Consider the following 15,973-nt stretch of genomic DNA (forward strand, 5'->3'; position numbering starts at 1 on the left):
GTAGTAGCAAAAACAGTGTAATAAACAGTATAACATAATATGATAATTATAAAGAAAATATGTGTTAAATGTTTGAACATTAAATGTAATGTTGCAAAATAAATTAGTAAGGAAACCTAGAATGTAGTGGTTGAGGATGGATGTATGGCTAATGGAATGAAAGAGAAAGACTGGGAAAATTGTAGAATGAAAAAAACAGTACGACAGATAATATGATACATGAAAGAGAAGAATGATAATAATTAAAAATATGAATAAATTACTAGAAATAAAAAGTCCCTGTCCCACACGAGATAGGGGAACGAGAGGTCCCCAACAGCGGGGACCATATAAAAAAAATTCCAGTCTAATAAAACGCACTTTTTCGAAAGCTTTTTCCATCCTTGAAACAGTCAGAAACAGCTTTTTTCGGTATAGCCTACAAGACCTTCTTCGATTCGGTTTTTACATCCTCAATCATGACAAAGTATACTTCGCATTGGTCTTTTGAATTTGTTGAATAGCCAGAAGCTGTACGGAGTAATAGTTGCGAAACAATATCAGACAAGACTTCTTTTATTTTGGCACCGGTCGACGCGTTTAAGACCAAAACAACCTTCGTAAGAAATCGTTAAAAATTGAAGTTTTATAAGTGCCTGCTAGTTATAAATGAATAATCTAATTTTTTTGAAATTTAAATTCGAATTCAGCGACTTTTTTCGAACTTGGCTAAGTTGTGTGGTCTACCTGTTATTTGAATTAGTGTATAATTTTTTGTATTACCCACTATTTTATTGTAATTTTAATTGTGATTTTAATAATTGCTATATTTAATTATTTATACGTTCTTTGTTACAGACAAACCAGTAAATGCTTCGAAGGCGTTTCGAAGATCGGCAAAATGATGTTCTTATAGCATCGAACAGCCGAACATACCTTCAAAAGTGGCGGTGGAAGCGAAAAGATGTTTATTTTAATGATTCTTCATTTCATCACTCTACCAGTCATTACATGGAAACCAGTGAGAGGTGAGACGGTGATGGAGGACAAAGGCCAACCACTCATCAGCTCTAGAGTTGTAAGAACCAAGTACGGAGACATTCGAGGGTTTATTATGACACCAGAGTCGCGGTACTTGGAACCTGTAGAAGTATTCCGCGGTGTGCCTTATGCATCGCCGCCTGTGGGATCGCTCAGATTCATGCCACCGGTGTCAGGCGCGCAATGGTCAGGCGTGAAAATCGCAGAAGAATTCAGTCCAGTATGCCCCCAAGTGCTACCAGATATAAGAAACGAAACAGCCGTATTAAAAAGAATATCTAAAGGGAGATTGGAATATTTGAAGAGGATACTGCCCTTTTTGACTAATCAGTCCGAAGATTGTCTATATCTCAACATATATGCACCTGCTCAAGGTAATTTTAATCTTATTTTTTAAAGGTTTTATTTAGTTCGACCCGTACAGAATTTATTTGGGTCAAAATTAGAAATTGAAATTTAAACACCTTCCCGTTGTCAGATTGATCTGAAATTTGGTACACACATTTAATTTAGATGACAATACAATATAATAAAATCAATAACATTATAAATCTAAGATGGCCGCCGATACAAAATGGCGGATTACATATTTTTCCTTATCCCCCTCAATATGCGTATCAAATGAAAGGGCTACACTAGTTCCAATATGGCGGACTAGGTACATATTTTTCCACAACCACCACAATATGGGTATCAAGAAACCGTTTAACTTAAAAGTTTTTTAAATGTATTTGTGAGTTGTGAGTCAAATATTTTCCCACGCAGGCCGTTCGATTGTAGAATGATTGATCGTTGAATATAAGACGTGCTAACTCACTACCTATTTTTAAGAATAGTTAAGAAATATTAATGGAGCTGTGGTTACTTATGCTTTAATTCATGTTTCTTCTCTCTCTGTTTCTTTATCATTTATTAGGCAAGTGAGATGAAAGTCAGTTTGATGTTGTTATTTATTGTTATAATTATATACTTCGCCGTATTTATTATAAGTATATATTCTTCTAAATATATGTATGTATGTTTGTTATTACCCGTTCTTTGTACTTATACTGTGTTCATACTATGGTTGTCTGGAAGTAATTGCCTCGTGTGATGATACCACCCATTGTACTTTTTCTTTACTTTTATACAAAGTAAGAAAAGGACCAATATTTAGCCACTTCCGCACATGCAGTGGTAGTCGTGCAACAAAGTGCACCGCCCGCCAGCCCGCTGATAAATGCGTATGCGGCAAACAATGCGAATTACACAACTGCCACCGTCAAATCACTCAACACGTGTTTCACCCTTCCACGGGGCATCTTCAGGAGTTATGTTACACAGATTAGTGCCTCTGTGTTTTATCAGCGGGCTGTTTCATTATTATCTATTTCTCAATTTTTAAATTGTTTATTTGTTTATCTCTTCTCTTTTTGTTTTACTTTTAATTTTGTAACTCCGTTCTGATAGTAAACAATTACATCAACTGCTTTCGGATTATTCAATTCCTTTATCGCAAGCCATCTCGGGGTTTACTGTCAGCGGAGCAAATATCACATATATTTATAAATATATGTATATTACAACTGTGACCTATAATCACAGGTGTGAGTTTAATAAGTAAAATAACCTTCGGTGATTAAGGTTGAATATATTTGTAACTTGCGCCGGAATGGACACATCCTGTCTATTACCAGTGCTCCCTGCTCTGACCTGCTGTCGCCTGATCAGTCCTGGGAGATCGTGCGGTTGCTTATCACCACCATCAGGGGTACACCGACCTGCGGTGTAAAATCAGACCAGACCTTCTATCTATTACCCTTCATATATAAATATATTTTTCTTCTGTTGCCGAGTTCGCTGTATTTACCTTCCATACCGTATGCAGGCTAGAAGACATGATTGATACAATATAAAGAAACAAAATTTCAAATTACCATTAAACCTATCCCCCGATTTACACGGTACTCGTTTTACACGTTTTCGCTTTTACACGGTTTTCCAAATAAGTTTTTTTTTTTGTTTTAATAATCGATTTTATTAGCATCTCTCATAATGTAAATATTTCTACTTCAAACATCGAATCGGCACAAATAACTTGGAATGATGAAAGTGAATTCGAACCTTCGATTCCGAAAAAAAGAATGAGAGTAATTTATTTTTTGTTCTTCTGTTTAATGTATATTGTAATTAAATATTAAAAACAGTATTTCCGTAATATACTAAATATTTTAACTTGTCAATGCATTTTATTTTTATTTCTGTGTACACCTAAAATTATTGAAAAAAAAAAATAACAACTGTTAAATAGCAAAATCATGCATTTTCTGCGAGTTTTTCGATTTACACGGTTTTGACTTGAAAATTTTTAATTTTCGATTTACACGTTTTTCTAAGGAACGTATCTACCGTGTAAATCGGGGGATAGGTGTATTTATCCTTTCTAAATAAATGAATGTGAAACAATTTATAAACATGGTACATCGTTAGCACCCCGGAGCAGTTTAATTAGTGACACTCGCGATTCACGACGAATTTCGTCCACTTTATTTTTAATTCAGCTGCGGGTGGCTCTTATTTAAATCCGCGAACACCCTCGCTCTAAATTTTGTTACAGTGAAATAAAAGTGATTTTTCTCTTCGAGAATGAAGCTCTGAAAATTATAAGCTCCTGCATTTAGATATTTTTAAATCAGGTTATATGTGCAACCATAAGTGAAAGTTTCATAACGATATATAATTTATTATCATTTTAACAATCGTCACATATGATTATTTGAAACATGTTATACATTTGAAACCTTATAATTTGTAGTAAACATAATTCTCGCCTTATTTTGATTAGATAAATGCATCTACTAACCGCTTTTTTCTTCATACTGCTTATTTTTTTAATTTAATTCAATATTCTTTATTGTACACTCTAAAATATATACAAAGTTGTATAATAGTATTTAATGGAAACAGGCGTTACTTTGCGGAAGTCCATCTTAAGTAAGAAAAGGACCAATATTTAGCCACTTCCGTATATGCAGTGGTAGTCGTACAACAAAGTGCACCGCCCGCTAGCCCGCTGATAATACTCAAAAAAACTGATCGAAAAAAATTACCCAATATTCTGTAAAAGGTTGACTTAGTGGAATTTTTTTAGAAAGGTTCTATAAGTTAGGTGGAAATGCTAGTAATCAGAAGTTCTAAGCAAGAAAAGGACCAATATTTAGTCACTTTTTCATTAAGACGCAGAGTCAATGATGTGACAAATGTGTTTGGCACTAATCGGTGTAACATAACTCCTGAAGATGCCCCATGGAGGGGTGAAACACGTGTTGAGTGATTTGACGGTGGCAGTTGTGTAATTCGCATTGTTTGCCGCATACGCATTGGCGGTACACTTTTTTGCACGACTACCATTGCATGTTTGGAAATGGCTAAATGATGGTCCTTTTCTTACTAAAAGATTCTTATAATTTAAATATTCGATTTTCGTGACGATCTTTGGTGAATATGATATATTATCTTTTACTTTGGTGTAATGAAACCGGGGTAGCTATTAACTTGTATATGTTTATTTTTGGTCCCCGCTATCGGGAGCCGCTCGTATCCCTATCTTTAGGAAGGACGGGGTCGTTTATTTTCTTTATTGATTTTTACACGCTCTTTTGTTATTATCTTTCTCTTCTTTCATTCATCATATCATCTATCTTTCTACTTCTTTCACTTCCGTCAGTCACTCAGTCTTTCTCTTCCGTTCTATTCGCCATACATCCATCCTAACTACTACATTCCAGGTACTCGTATATTTATTTACAAATTTCTTTAAATCTCAGTTTAATAAAGCTTTACATTCTATTATTTAAATATATATATCACAGTTTTTATCTTTTATTCTACTTATTGCAATATTTTGATTTACAGTTTAATTTAATTTCTTTCTTTACTTTAGTGCTTTACTTACTATTTCCAATCTGACAATATTTGAGCCTAAGTTTATGTTTTATTTCTCTCTATAGCTGTTTTGGTTACCTTTTTACAATAGTTGACGAAGAATTCTTCCTCAACTATGAAGTTCCTCTTCTTCTAACGTGATCGAGGCGATGGTCGATACTTCCAATGCGTCTATTCAACTATCGCGCATCTATACGAGAAAGTTGCTACGGGGTGATGAGACATACAATGGGCATCTTTGATACGATTATGATGATAATAAACCATCACTTACGAGCAAATCTCTCTTGTGTGTCATAATTTTTGAATGTAACTTGTGTTACGTACAAATATACTTAAGTATATTAAATTTTTATCGCATTGCAGTCAAAATAAAAACTGCATGCAGTGAAGTTTTAGTAAGAACCGATTTATTCATATGAAGCAATGAATATGTGATACGTAGAAGATATAAATAACATAAATTTTATTTGGAAATTTTATTACTTAGTGTGAATCAAAACTGGTATCGGAGCTTTTATGTTTTATGATACACGAGCTTTTCGGAGAGCTTATTAGTATTTTTCTTATTTAAACCACCTATCATCCTCTGCCGTCAAATAGCAGACATATTTTGTATCGGTTACATTTATTATCATTTATACTTTTTAATAAAATGCCGTGAAACATTATTGAACTACCATTTACTTTAAAAGGCCAATTAAAAATAAATTGTCGGAAAAAAGGATATTATTCAATAAACAAATATTTAAATAATAACAATTCTTGGCAGTGATGTTGCCTAACTACTTAGAGTTTATTTATTTATTCATTTTAATTCTTTAATATTCATTATTGTACACGATAGGATACATTTAAATAGCTTAATAATAATAAACAAAAGAGTACAATGGGCGGTCTTATCACACTAGGAAATCTCTTAACGACAACATAGTATGGAATTAGAAGCATAAATAATGGGTAGTTAACATGTAGAAAACATAAATATATACATACATATGTAAATAACATATATATTTATAATAAATTGGGTGTAATAAATAGTATAAATATAATGCAGTAATAAATAAAAACATTAAACTGGCTTGGATCGTACTTGCCTTTTAAACAAAAGAAGAAAAATAAATAAATTAATGGATAAATAATCACAGGTCTAGTAAGCAGTTCTTAACAAAAATCTTAAAAAAATTTTAGCTATATCTGATAAAGTGTATATGTGTAAATCTGTAAAGTTAAACTTTATTAAAAGGTCTGTCGTTGTGGAGTTTCATCCTGCTTCTTTTATATAACTGTAATATCTTGCGAAGCAGAGTAGAGTCAAAAATAAAATAAATAAAGAAAAATAAGTTGACGATCAATCAGAATTCTATATTATTTAATTTTAAATTCTCCAAAAAAAAATTACATTACAAATAATAACAAGTTAACATTGAAAATAGACATGAAATGAATTACGTAAAAAAAAAGCTAGCAAATAAATTACCATGAGGTTTTAGTAACGTATGGTATAAAATAATTAAAAACAAAACGAGAAGATATAAATATATAAATTGATTTAATTATTTCAACCTCAATATACTTTTTTATGGCCCCCGCTATTGGGAGCCTCTCGTACCCCTATCTTGTGTGGGACAGGGACTATTTTACATCATTTAATTTTTCACAAACATTTTTATTTTCTCTCTCTTCTTTCGTGCATCATATGATCTATCGTTCGTTTCGTTTCTGTCTTACCAAAATTCTTCTATCATTCCCTTTCGCTGTGTAACGCCTTTCATTCATCTCGTTACTATTTTACATTTTCTTTATTTATATTTTTACTTTATTTCTTTATAAGCTTATAACATTATCACATTATTTTTATTGATTTTGGATATTTACATATTTTTAAAGGTTTTTATTTTTATCTATCATTATGCTTATTAATTTTCTACATAGTAAGAGGAACTCTTCTTTGGTTTTTTCTTCTCTTATCAGGGAGGCTATTGATTCCTCCCTGATTTTCACACCAGATCGGCACTCGAAGTCGAACCGAAGTCCCCCGAATGCGGGACACTGGGCCACAAGGTGGATCACGGTCTGGTCCACGCCCGGTTCACAGAAGCACGAGGGGTCCTCCTTGAGCTTGAACCTCAATATACTGGGTGATCTTAGCCCTCATAAGAAAGTTTAAAGTCATCCAGAGAGCAATGGAGAGAGCTATGCTCGAAGTTTTCGAGATTGAATCATAAATAAGATGATCAGAAGAACCAAGATCACCGGCATAGCTTCAAGAATTGCTCGTTTGAATTAGCAAAGTACCCGCTGTACTTTGCTCGTGGAATTAATGGCTGTTGAGGCCGAAAGGTTCTCTAGTAGCGTCCACAAGCCCGAAGATGCGGCGTGGGTAGGTGAGCCGACGACATAAATTATGTCGTCGTGGCGATCCTTTGGGAAGGTTTATGGCCCTACAGTGGACGTCCATCGACTAAAAAAAATCATTGCCTTGAAGTTACAGAAAATAATTTCTAGTCACTTAATCAATCAAGTGAATATAATAGTAATAAAACTCTTTTGTATCTTTTGTATATACAAAAACTAAAACCTAATGTATTGAACCACACGTGACCCGGTTCAGCGCTGCACAGAAGTACGACCTCCTTACTTTATTCATGCCGAAAGTCGACGCAAGAAATGCGAAGATATTTCGACTTCGAAATAGTCATATAAGCGCAACGACGAAAAGGGACGTGAAAACATAGCATGCGGTTCGGTGCTGAAATACTGAAATCCGGCGAATACGTTTTACCACCTCCGCATGTCTGCGACTTTGGCTTTGTCATGAACACACGTATAGTGGCCTTATAAGTTCGCGACCAATCTCTCCGTATGGTACAAGTGATAAGCGATACCTATTAGTAAAATTTTTTTAATGCAATATTCTTGAATTGCCTATTCATTATTCTAGTATTCTAAATACAAATACGACGCTGAACCAGTGGATTCTTAAAGGTGCCATAGTTAATAACTATAACAGAAGTTAAAAAATTCAAGCAATTATTTTTCATTTGTCTATTCGGGTAAAAACATTAATTTGAAGAACTGTAATAAGAAGATATCTTAAGATACTAAGATTAATCATAACAGACGAAGTTCGAAATTTAGTTAAAATATTCTTTAGGTGTCTATTCAATCTATAATATTGAAACGCAGAGCAATAACAAGATGATTCTTGAAGATATCATAGAGATAATATTTAAAATTTCATGCAAATATATTCTTTGAATGTAATTAGTTTAGAAAATTAACACGGGTAACAGTGTCTAGTAAATATTTTTTTTAATGAGAGTATGTTAAAATCCAATGGTTTCGAAATAAGTTGTGGTAAATTTCACGTAATTATTCTTTTTGTGTCTATTCAGTATAGAACATTAACATAGAGGCAGATATTTAATGATACTTAATGAGATTGTATAACGAACCATAATAGAAAAGGTTTAAATTAGGTTCTCTGAAAAATAGATTGCACAAAATTCATATAATTATTCTCATGGTGCCTATTCGGTGTAGACTATTATAAAGGGCTTAGATAATAAATGATACTACAAAACAAATTGTAATAAAAAGACTTTAATTTTCATAAGTTTTTAAAAAGGATTTGAAGGTGTAAAATTTCATGAGATAATTATAAAGGTGTCTTTTCGATTTAGAAAGATTAACATGTCAAACTGAGTTTGCAAACTAATAACAAAAAATTTTAATTTATGAGAAAAATGTGTATAAATTTTAAAATTTCATGCTTCTACAAGTGCTTTTTCAGTTTTGAATATTATGATAGTTATAAAATTCTCGAAATTGTGAAGAAATTTCAAAAATTAGTAAAAAAAGACCGAAATATAAGCGATTTTCGAAATAATAGCTATTTTCATAATTTTAAGTTATTCTTTAAGTGCCTCTTCAGTCTAGAAGATTAAGGTATGTTTTTAAAATATAGTAATTACAAAATATTTATTTACGCTACAATAATTATTTCAATGATGAAATGATTTTATAACGCGGTTATTCCGATAAATATTTGAAGTTTGTATCGGAATTACATCAATTCATTCTCCCATCTCCTTTCTTCCATACAGATAACAAGACGCACGGGTTCTCGACATATATACATCTGGGAGTGAATCAGGCGAATAATAGATGTTTTTAGATATTTTTTAAACACTTTAATTTTTCACTTCTTACGTAGTTGATACAAACCGGCCCATCGCCATCTTCCCAGAGAATGCCATAATTAATTCCTACTCTTCATTCATTCATCAATCAATCGTTCACTTCCTTCACTCTTACGTTCCGTTCCCACATACATTATAAAGTTTTTGCAACCCGCCGGAATATCATACCAGCTAACTATTACTTGGGAGTCTTGAAGACATAAGTGAATAGGTTACTTCTAAGCAAACATGTAGCGATTAAACACCTTGCCTGTAATCCATAAATAAATAATACGAGATATATTTTTTATACTTGGACCATTCGTAAATTCGCTGTCTTTCGGCGTAATTTTGGAACACCCCTCATGCCAAAAAGGAGGTTTTCTGATAGCCCTTACATGGAGTGCAATTAGCGGTTTCGAACAGAGTGCTTTTCGGGAATAAAGCACTCGTACTTGCAAAGACCGTATAGGTCAGACGTTTTACTTAAAAAAAGACATATACAACATCGTCGTGCAGATTTCCTCTCTTTAAACTACGTAGGTTATATATAATTATTTAAGGATATACTTTGTGTTTATGAGAGGTAATATTTAAAAAAAAACATATTTAAAATTAAACTAAGTGATGTTCACTTATATTTTTTTGTGAATGGATGGTCACTGTACTAATAGACATATATATATATATATATATATATATATTAAGAAATGAATGAAGACGATGGTCGTGACCAATGTTGTGCCGTTTAAAAAAAGAAAAATATACATATATTTAATTAACTAAAATAGGTAGTGGTTGATGGCAACAAAATGGCACACAAAGAAAAATATGTATATATTTTTAATTAACTAAGGGTAGTGGGCAGAAGGCCTGGTCTAATTTTGCACCGCAGTTCGGTACTCCCCTGATGGTGGTGGTAGGCAGCTGCACGATCTCCCAGGACTGGTCAGGCGGCAGCAAGTCGAGAGCAGGGAGCGCCGGTAGGTAGCAGGATGTGATGGTTCCGGTGAAAGTTGATATGAATTTCAACAGTGTAAAACTTGCAGTGTAAAACTTGCAGTCTAAAACTTGCAGTCTAAAACTTGCAATGTAAAACTCGAAGCGTAAAACTTGCAATGTAAAACTCGAAGCGTAAAACTTGCAGTATAGAAGTCGCAGTGTAAACTTTGCAGTCTAAAACTCGCAGTATAAAACTTGTAGTGTAAAGATAGCAGTCTTAAACTCGCAGTCTAAAAACTTGCAACATAAGACTCGCACCCCTTGGGGTGCGAGACGATGTAAAGGTTGTGGCGTGAACTAAATGATGCCCGGAGAATGAATAGGACCAAGGCGTGAATTTATAACGTAAATTCTAATTGGCCCCGGCGCGTATGAAGACACATAGCTGGTGAACGCAACCGACACAAAGAGTGTGCGTCGGTGCGTGAGACGACACCTAGCTAGTGAACGCGACCGAGGCCTGGATCCTTCTCCCGAGCACTGGTGTAAACTCTGTGTGCTGGTGCGCGGGCGCATTGGAATTTTTGTTATAAAAACAAAGATCCGTTAAACCAATAGCATGCTCCCACGACCCCACGCCACTTGAGACGTACCGTTACCCGCTAAGGGTTGAACAATTTTTTGCTGTATTGCGATTTATGAGACGTTTCTCGTGATAATATTTTTTTGGTTAAAATTTTAACTAAGATTTATGGGACGTTAACTTGCAACGTTACATTACCCCGCGCGTTACCGAAGGATTTTATTTCATTTAAAGGAAATAAAATCCGAACTTATTGATAACAATTTCATTTTTATCCTTTTAAACTCATTCTTTCATACTTCTCGCAAACAAACTAGCAATAGTAATCATTATAAGGATTACTAACGCGACCAAACAATTATGAAGGTTATAGATTCATTCTAATAACCCAAACGAAATATTACGCGGTTAATGGTAATGCTTTAGTTTATGTTGTATCGCATTATGTTTGGTATTTATTCAAACCTATTTTTTTTTAATCCTTTATGTGCCATGTTCCAACATTTTTACCGGCCATGTCTTTTTCTAATACATACACTAAGAGAGAATTATTTTTAATTATACATTTTATTTAAAGAATCAAGAATAACGTATGTCTTAACAAGCACGTCTTCTACGCTATCGGAATCGTCCGAAATTTGATTGACTCTATTAGTATAAAACATCCTCAGAAGGAAAAAGAGGACCCAGTGTAGCAATTTGTTTACGTAAGTTGTTAACAATAGCGCCATGTTTAATCTACTTTTATAAATTGGTAAAGAAAGAAAGAAGAAAAAATTAAATGCACCACAATAAGGAAGGTGTTGAACAAGTATTCTACTCAATCTACTCCGTTCTGTTACAAATTCACTAACGAACGTTATGGTTGCTAGTATAAGAATTAAAAAAAATAACACAAAAAATAATGAAAATGATGCGTATAACTGCAACTAATGTGTACGGTCCTATGACAAAATAGCAGAAGCAAAAAAGGTTACAACATAAGAACAAAATGTATGTTAAACTAAACAAAAACTTTTTTAAGTGAAGGATGTACACTTCAGTTGCTGGCAGTAGAAAAGGCAAAAATAACGTTTTACAAAATTAATTAAATAAAAAAAAAACAATCACATAACTACACTACAATGCAAAATCAGACCTTTTAATACCACGTTAAGGGCGCCAGTGTGCCGTTTAAAAAAAATAGTTGCTGGCAATAAAAAAAAACCTGGTCTAATTTTGCACCGCAGTTCGGTACTCCCCTGATGGTGGTGGTAGGCAGCTGCACGATCTCCCAGGACTGGTCAGGCGGCAGCAAGTCGAGAGCAGGGAGCGCCGGTAGGTAGCAGGATGTGATGGTTCCGGTGAAAGTTGATATGAATTTCAACAGTGTAAAACTTGCAGTGTAAAACTTGCAGTCTAAAACTTGCAGTCTAAAACTTGCAATGTAAAACTCGAAGCGTAAAACTTGCAATGTAAAACTCGAAGCGTAAAACTTGCAGTATAGAAGTCGCAGTGTAAACTTTGCAGTCTAAAACTCGCAGTATAAAACTTGTAGTGTAAAGATAGCAGTCTTAAACTCGCAGTCTAAAAACTTGCAACATAAGACTCGCACCCCTTGGGGTGCGAGACGATGTAAAGGTTGTGGCGTGAACTAAATGATGCCCGGAGAATGAATAGGACCAAGGCGTGAATTTATAACGTAAATTCTAATTGGCCCCGGCGCGTATGAAGACACATAGCTGGTGAACGCAACCGACACAAAGAGTGTGCGTCGGTGCGTGAGACGACACCTAGCTAGTGAACGCGACCGAGGCCTGGATCCTTCTCCCGAGCACTGGTGTAAACTCTGTGTGCTGGTGCGCGGGCGCATTGGAATTTTTGTTATAAAAACAAAGATCCGTTAAACCAATAGCATGCTCCCACGACCCCACGCCACTTGAGACGTACCGTTACCCGCTAAGGGTTGAACAATTTTTTGCTGTATTGCGATTTATGAGACGTTTCTCGTGATAATATTTTTTTGGTTAAAATTTTAACTAAGATTTATGGGACGTTAACTTGCAACGTTACAATGTGTGTTACTGGTGATGACATATGGATACTTGTAGTGATCATTTACGACGGACCTCATGTGAAGGTTCAAGGTTCGTTTCGAATCCTACTCTCAACCCTTCATAATCGAGATGATAAATTGCTCTGTATAGCAAAGGTTATTTTGGTGAGAATTAAAAAAAAAAATTATTTAAAGGAATCTGTTTTATCATTCGTAGAGCAAAGTTTTATTTCCTACAAACGGAATGTTTCTGTGAACAGATATATCCTTTCTTTCGTTCCATCATGGCTGCGATAGTGTATCGAGATTCGCCATTTCACACCGATACGAACGAAGGAGGCTTTTTTTGTTTCCATTCTAGAAAGAATTCTGAATAGTAGAGCGGCATGTGTAAGTTTCTCGGCTGTATTTTCGCAGCCTGAACACATCCGGAATGTGCTTTATTTAAATTTTAGAATACGACAAGCGAAAAACTTTTCAGGGTTTTACTTTAGGAAAACTAACTCGCTTATTCATTTTCTTTTCGACTTCCTATTTATTTTAACTATAAAAAATGCTCTTACATTTCTGAGCTGTGGTACGACTGAGTCATAGTTTGGGTTCTCGTTGTTCAATCTTGTATTTAATTCACACTTTGTTTTTTAATTACATAGGATTGCCGCTGCTCGCAAAGATACTTCCATAGGACGAGAAAACGTACGAAATGTTCTTAAGGAAAAACTATAAATTCTTTAACCTATATTACTATCACAAGATCATTTTTAATTAATTTGATAGAAAATATTATTGAAGCAGTGGTGGACCATTGGTAAGAGCTTAAACTTGTTTTAAAAATTATCAGTTCTTTACTTATTCTTCAAAAACAATATTATAACCTTCAAAGTATTTCCCGTCTGATTAAACACACTTTCGCCAACGCTTTATCCAGTCCTTGAAACAGTTGTTCAGGTATAACCTTTAAAACCTTAGTAAGAAAAAGACCAATATTTAGCCACTTCCGCACATGCAGTGGTAGTCGTGCAACAAAGTGCACCGCCCGCCGGCCCGCTGATTTTACTTACAACACAGAGTACTCTGTGTTTGGCATTAATCGGTGCAACATAACTCCTGAAGATGCCCCGTGGAGGGGTGAAACACGTGTTGAGTAATTTGGCGGTGGCGGTTGTGTGATTTGCATTATTTGCCGCATACACAGGCTGGCGGGCGATGCACTTTGTTGCACGACTACCACTGCGTGTGCGGAAGTGGCTAAATATTGGTCCTTTTCTTACTTAGAATCTACTTTCGCAAGGTAATGCCACCATGAAATACTTTAAAACCTTCTTGTATTCAGTTTTTATCCCCTCTATCGTATTAAATTGCGTCTCCGCATTGGTTTATTGAGTTTGTTAAATAGCCGGAAGTCGCATAGAGCCAAATCAGGCGAATGCGGTGGTTGCGGAACAATATGAGTCGAGGTTTTCGTAACAAAACGTCACGAAGAACCAATGCAGTATGATATCGACCAATCTAGACTTGACGCGTTTGGGAAACAAAACATCCTTCAAAATAGTATAGGTTGTGCCATATTATATTCCAACATTTTACAAACAGACACTTGTCAAATATTATAGCCTTACCAACCTAGGATAATCTTATTTATTTTTATTCATTTGTTTATTTAATATTCTTTATTGTACACGTTAAAATACATTTAATAAGTACAATAATATACAAAAAAGTACAATGGGCGGTGTTATCACACAAGGCAATCTCTTACAGACAACCATAGTATGGAAAAGGTAAAAGTACTAATAAAGGGTAGTTTACGTGTACAAAAAATACATAGACATATATACTTAAACATACATGCATACGTATATAACATATATACTTATATTAAATAAGGTTTAATACATATTATAAATATAATACAATAATAAATAAAAACATTTAACTGACTTCGATCAGTATTAGTTCGATAGCACTTGCCTCAGAAAGAAATAAGAAGAAAAAGAAATGAACTAAGAGATAGATAATTATAGGTCTAGTAAATGGTTCTTAACCATTTTCTTGAAAATAGGTAGTGAGTTAGCACGTCTTATATTCAGCGGTAAATCATTCCACAATCGAATGGCCTGCGTGGTGAAAGATTTGGCCATAAACGAGGAAGAATGTGCTGGTATTTTAATTCCAGGTACTCTGATGATCTCAAAGACCCCTCATGTGTATCCTGAAGAAATTGAAACCTTGATTAGAGATAAGAGGCAATGAGTGGATTGAAAAGAATATTATAGAGTATATAAAGTATGAGAGCATTCCAACGAAGCCTTATGGGTAACCAATTGAGCTTAGCGCGAAATTTCGAAATATAACCAACCTAGGATAATCTTACCGACCTAGGATAAGAATATACCCGCCTTCCTAAAACCCAGGAGTTATAAATCACAATGAGCTTACTTTTTGATCACAGTATATATACTCAAAGACAACACAACTAAGATGAACGTGTACATATATGTTGGGCAAATTTCTAACAACTTAAAATTCCTTCACATTTTAATATGATTTTATACGAGTTTTTGTTTCATCACCTTACTTTTTGATTACAGTGTAAATTTACTATTGCAATATGTAATATTTTTGGGTTTTTGGCAGAAGTATACTAAACAGCAAGCAAATATAAAACCCACGACCCAGTTTTTCTCATTATACATTACTTGCTATCGATGTTTGCTTATTTTGATATTAAAAATTCAACATTACAACAATGAAACGAAATATCAACAATGGAATGTAAATATTTTGGTAGTTCATTAAAATAATGTGCCTTTCAGAACAAAAATCTATTTCTCCATTTTTGAAATACGCATAGTTTCTTTTTTTAAACTAAGGCATATTTATACAGCGTGATTGATTACAGGTATAAAAGCTTTAGAGGTATGAATGTAAAACACATTTGATAGCAAAAAGCATACCTAATAGATTCAGGTGTAACCTTACAGAAAGATGTCCATTCTAACTAAGAAAGGGACAAATACATAGCTACTAATATTAGCGGAAGTAGCTATATATTAGTCCCTTTCTTAGTTAGCAAAAACAAAACATATTTTCATTTAATTTACTCTAATGGAATCAGGCGTTACCTTGCGGAAGTCCATCCTAAGTAAGAAAGGGACTAATATTTAGCTACTTTCGTACATGCAGTGGTAGTCGTGCAACAAAGTGCACCGCCTGCCAGCCCGCTGATAAATCGTGCGGAAAACAATGCGAGACACAACTACCACCGTTAATTCACACTAC

General features: G+C 34.3%; 1 protein-coding gene across 1 annotated transcript in view; it reads left to right on the plus strand.

Annotated features, from left to right (window-relative positions):
• Nucleotides 1-943: 943 nt before the first annotated feature.
• Nucleotides 944-15,973, plus strand: part of Nlg3 (Neuroligin 3) — a 57,597-nt gene continuing 42,567 nt past the window's right edge. Inside the window, exon 1 of the mRNA XM_068773081.1 lies at nucleotides 944-1,394. Coding sequence (XP_068629182.1) covers nucleotides 944-1,394 — 451 coding nt within the window. The remainder of the gene's footprint in view (nucleotides 1,395-15,973) is intronic.

The sequence above is a fragment of the Battus philenor genome, unplaced genomic scaffold (genome assembly GCF_028537555.1).
Source record: "Battus philenor isolate CCGP_79_NKW_IND1 unplaced genomic scaffold, ilBatPhil1.0.hap1 SCAF_5, whole genome shotgun sequence".
In the NCBI taxonomy this organism is placed as follows: domain Eukaryota; kingdom Metazoa; phylum Arthropoda; class Insecta; order Lepidoptera; family Papilionidae; genus Battus; species Battus philenor.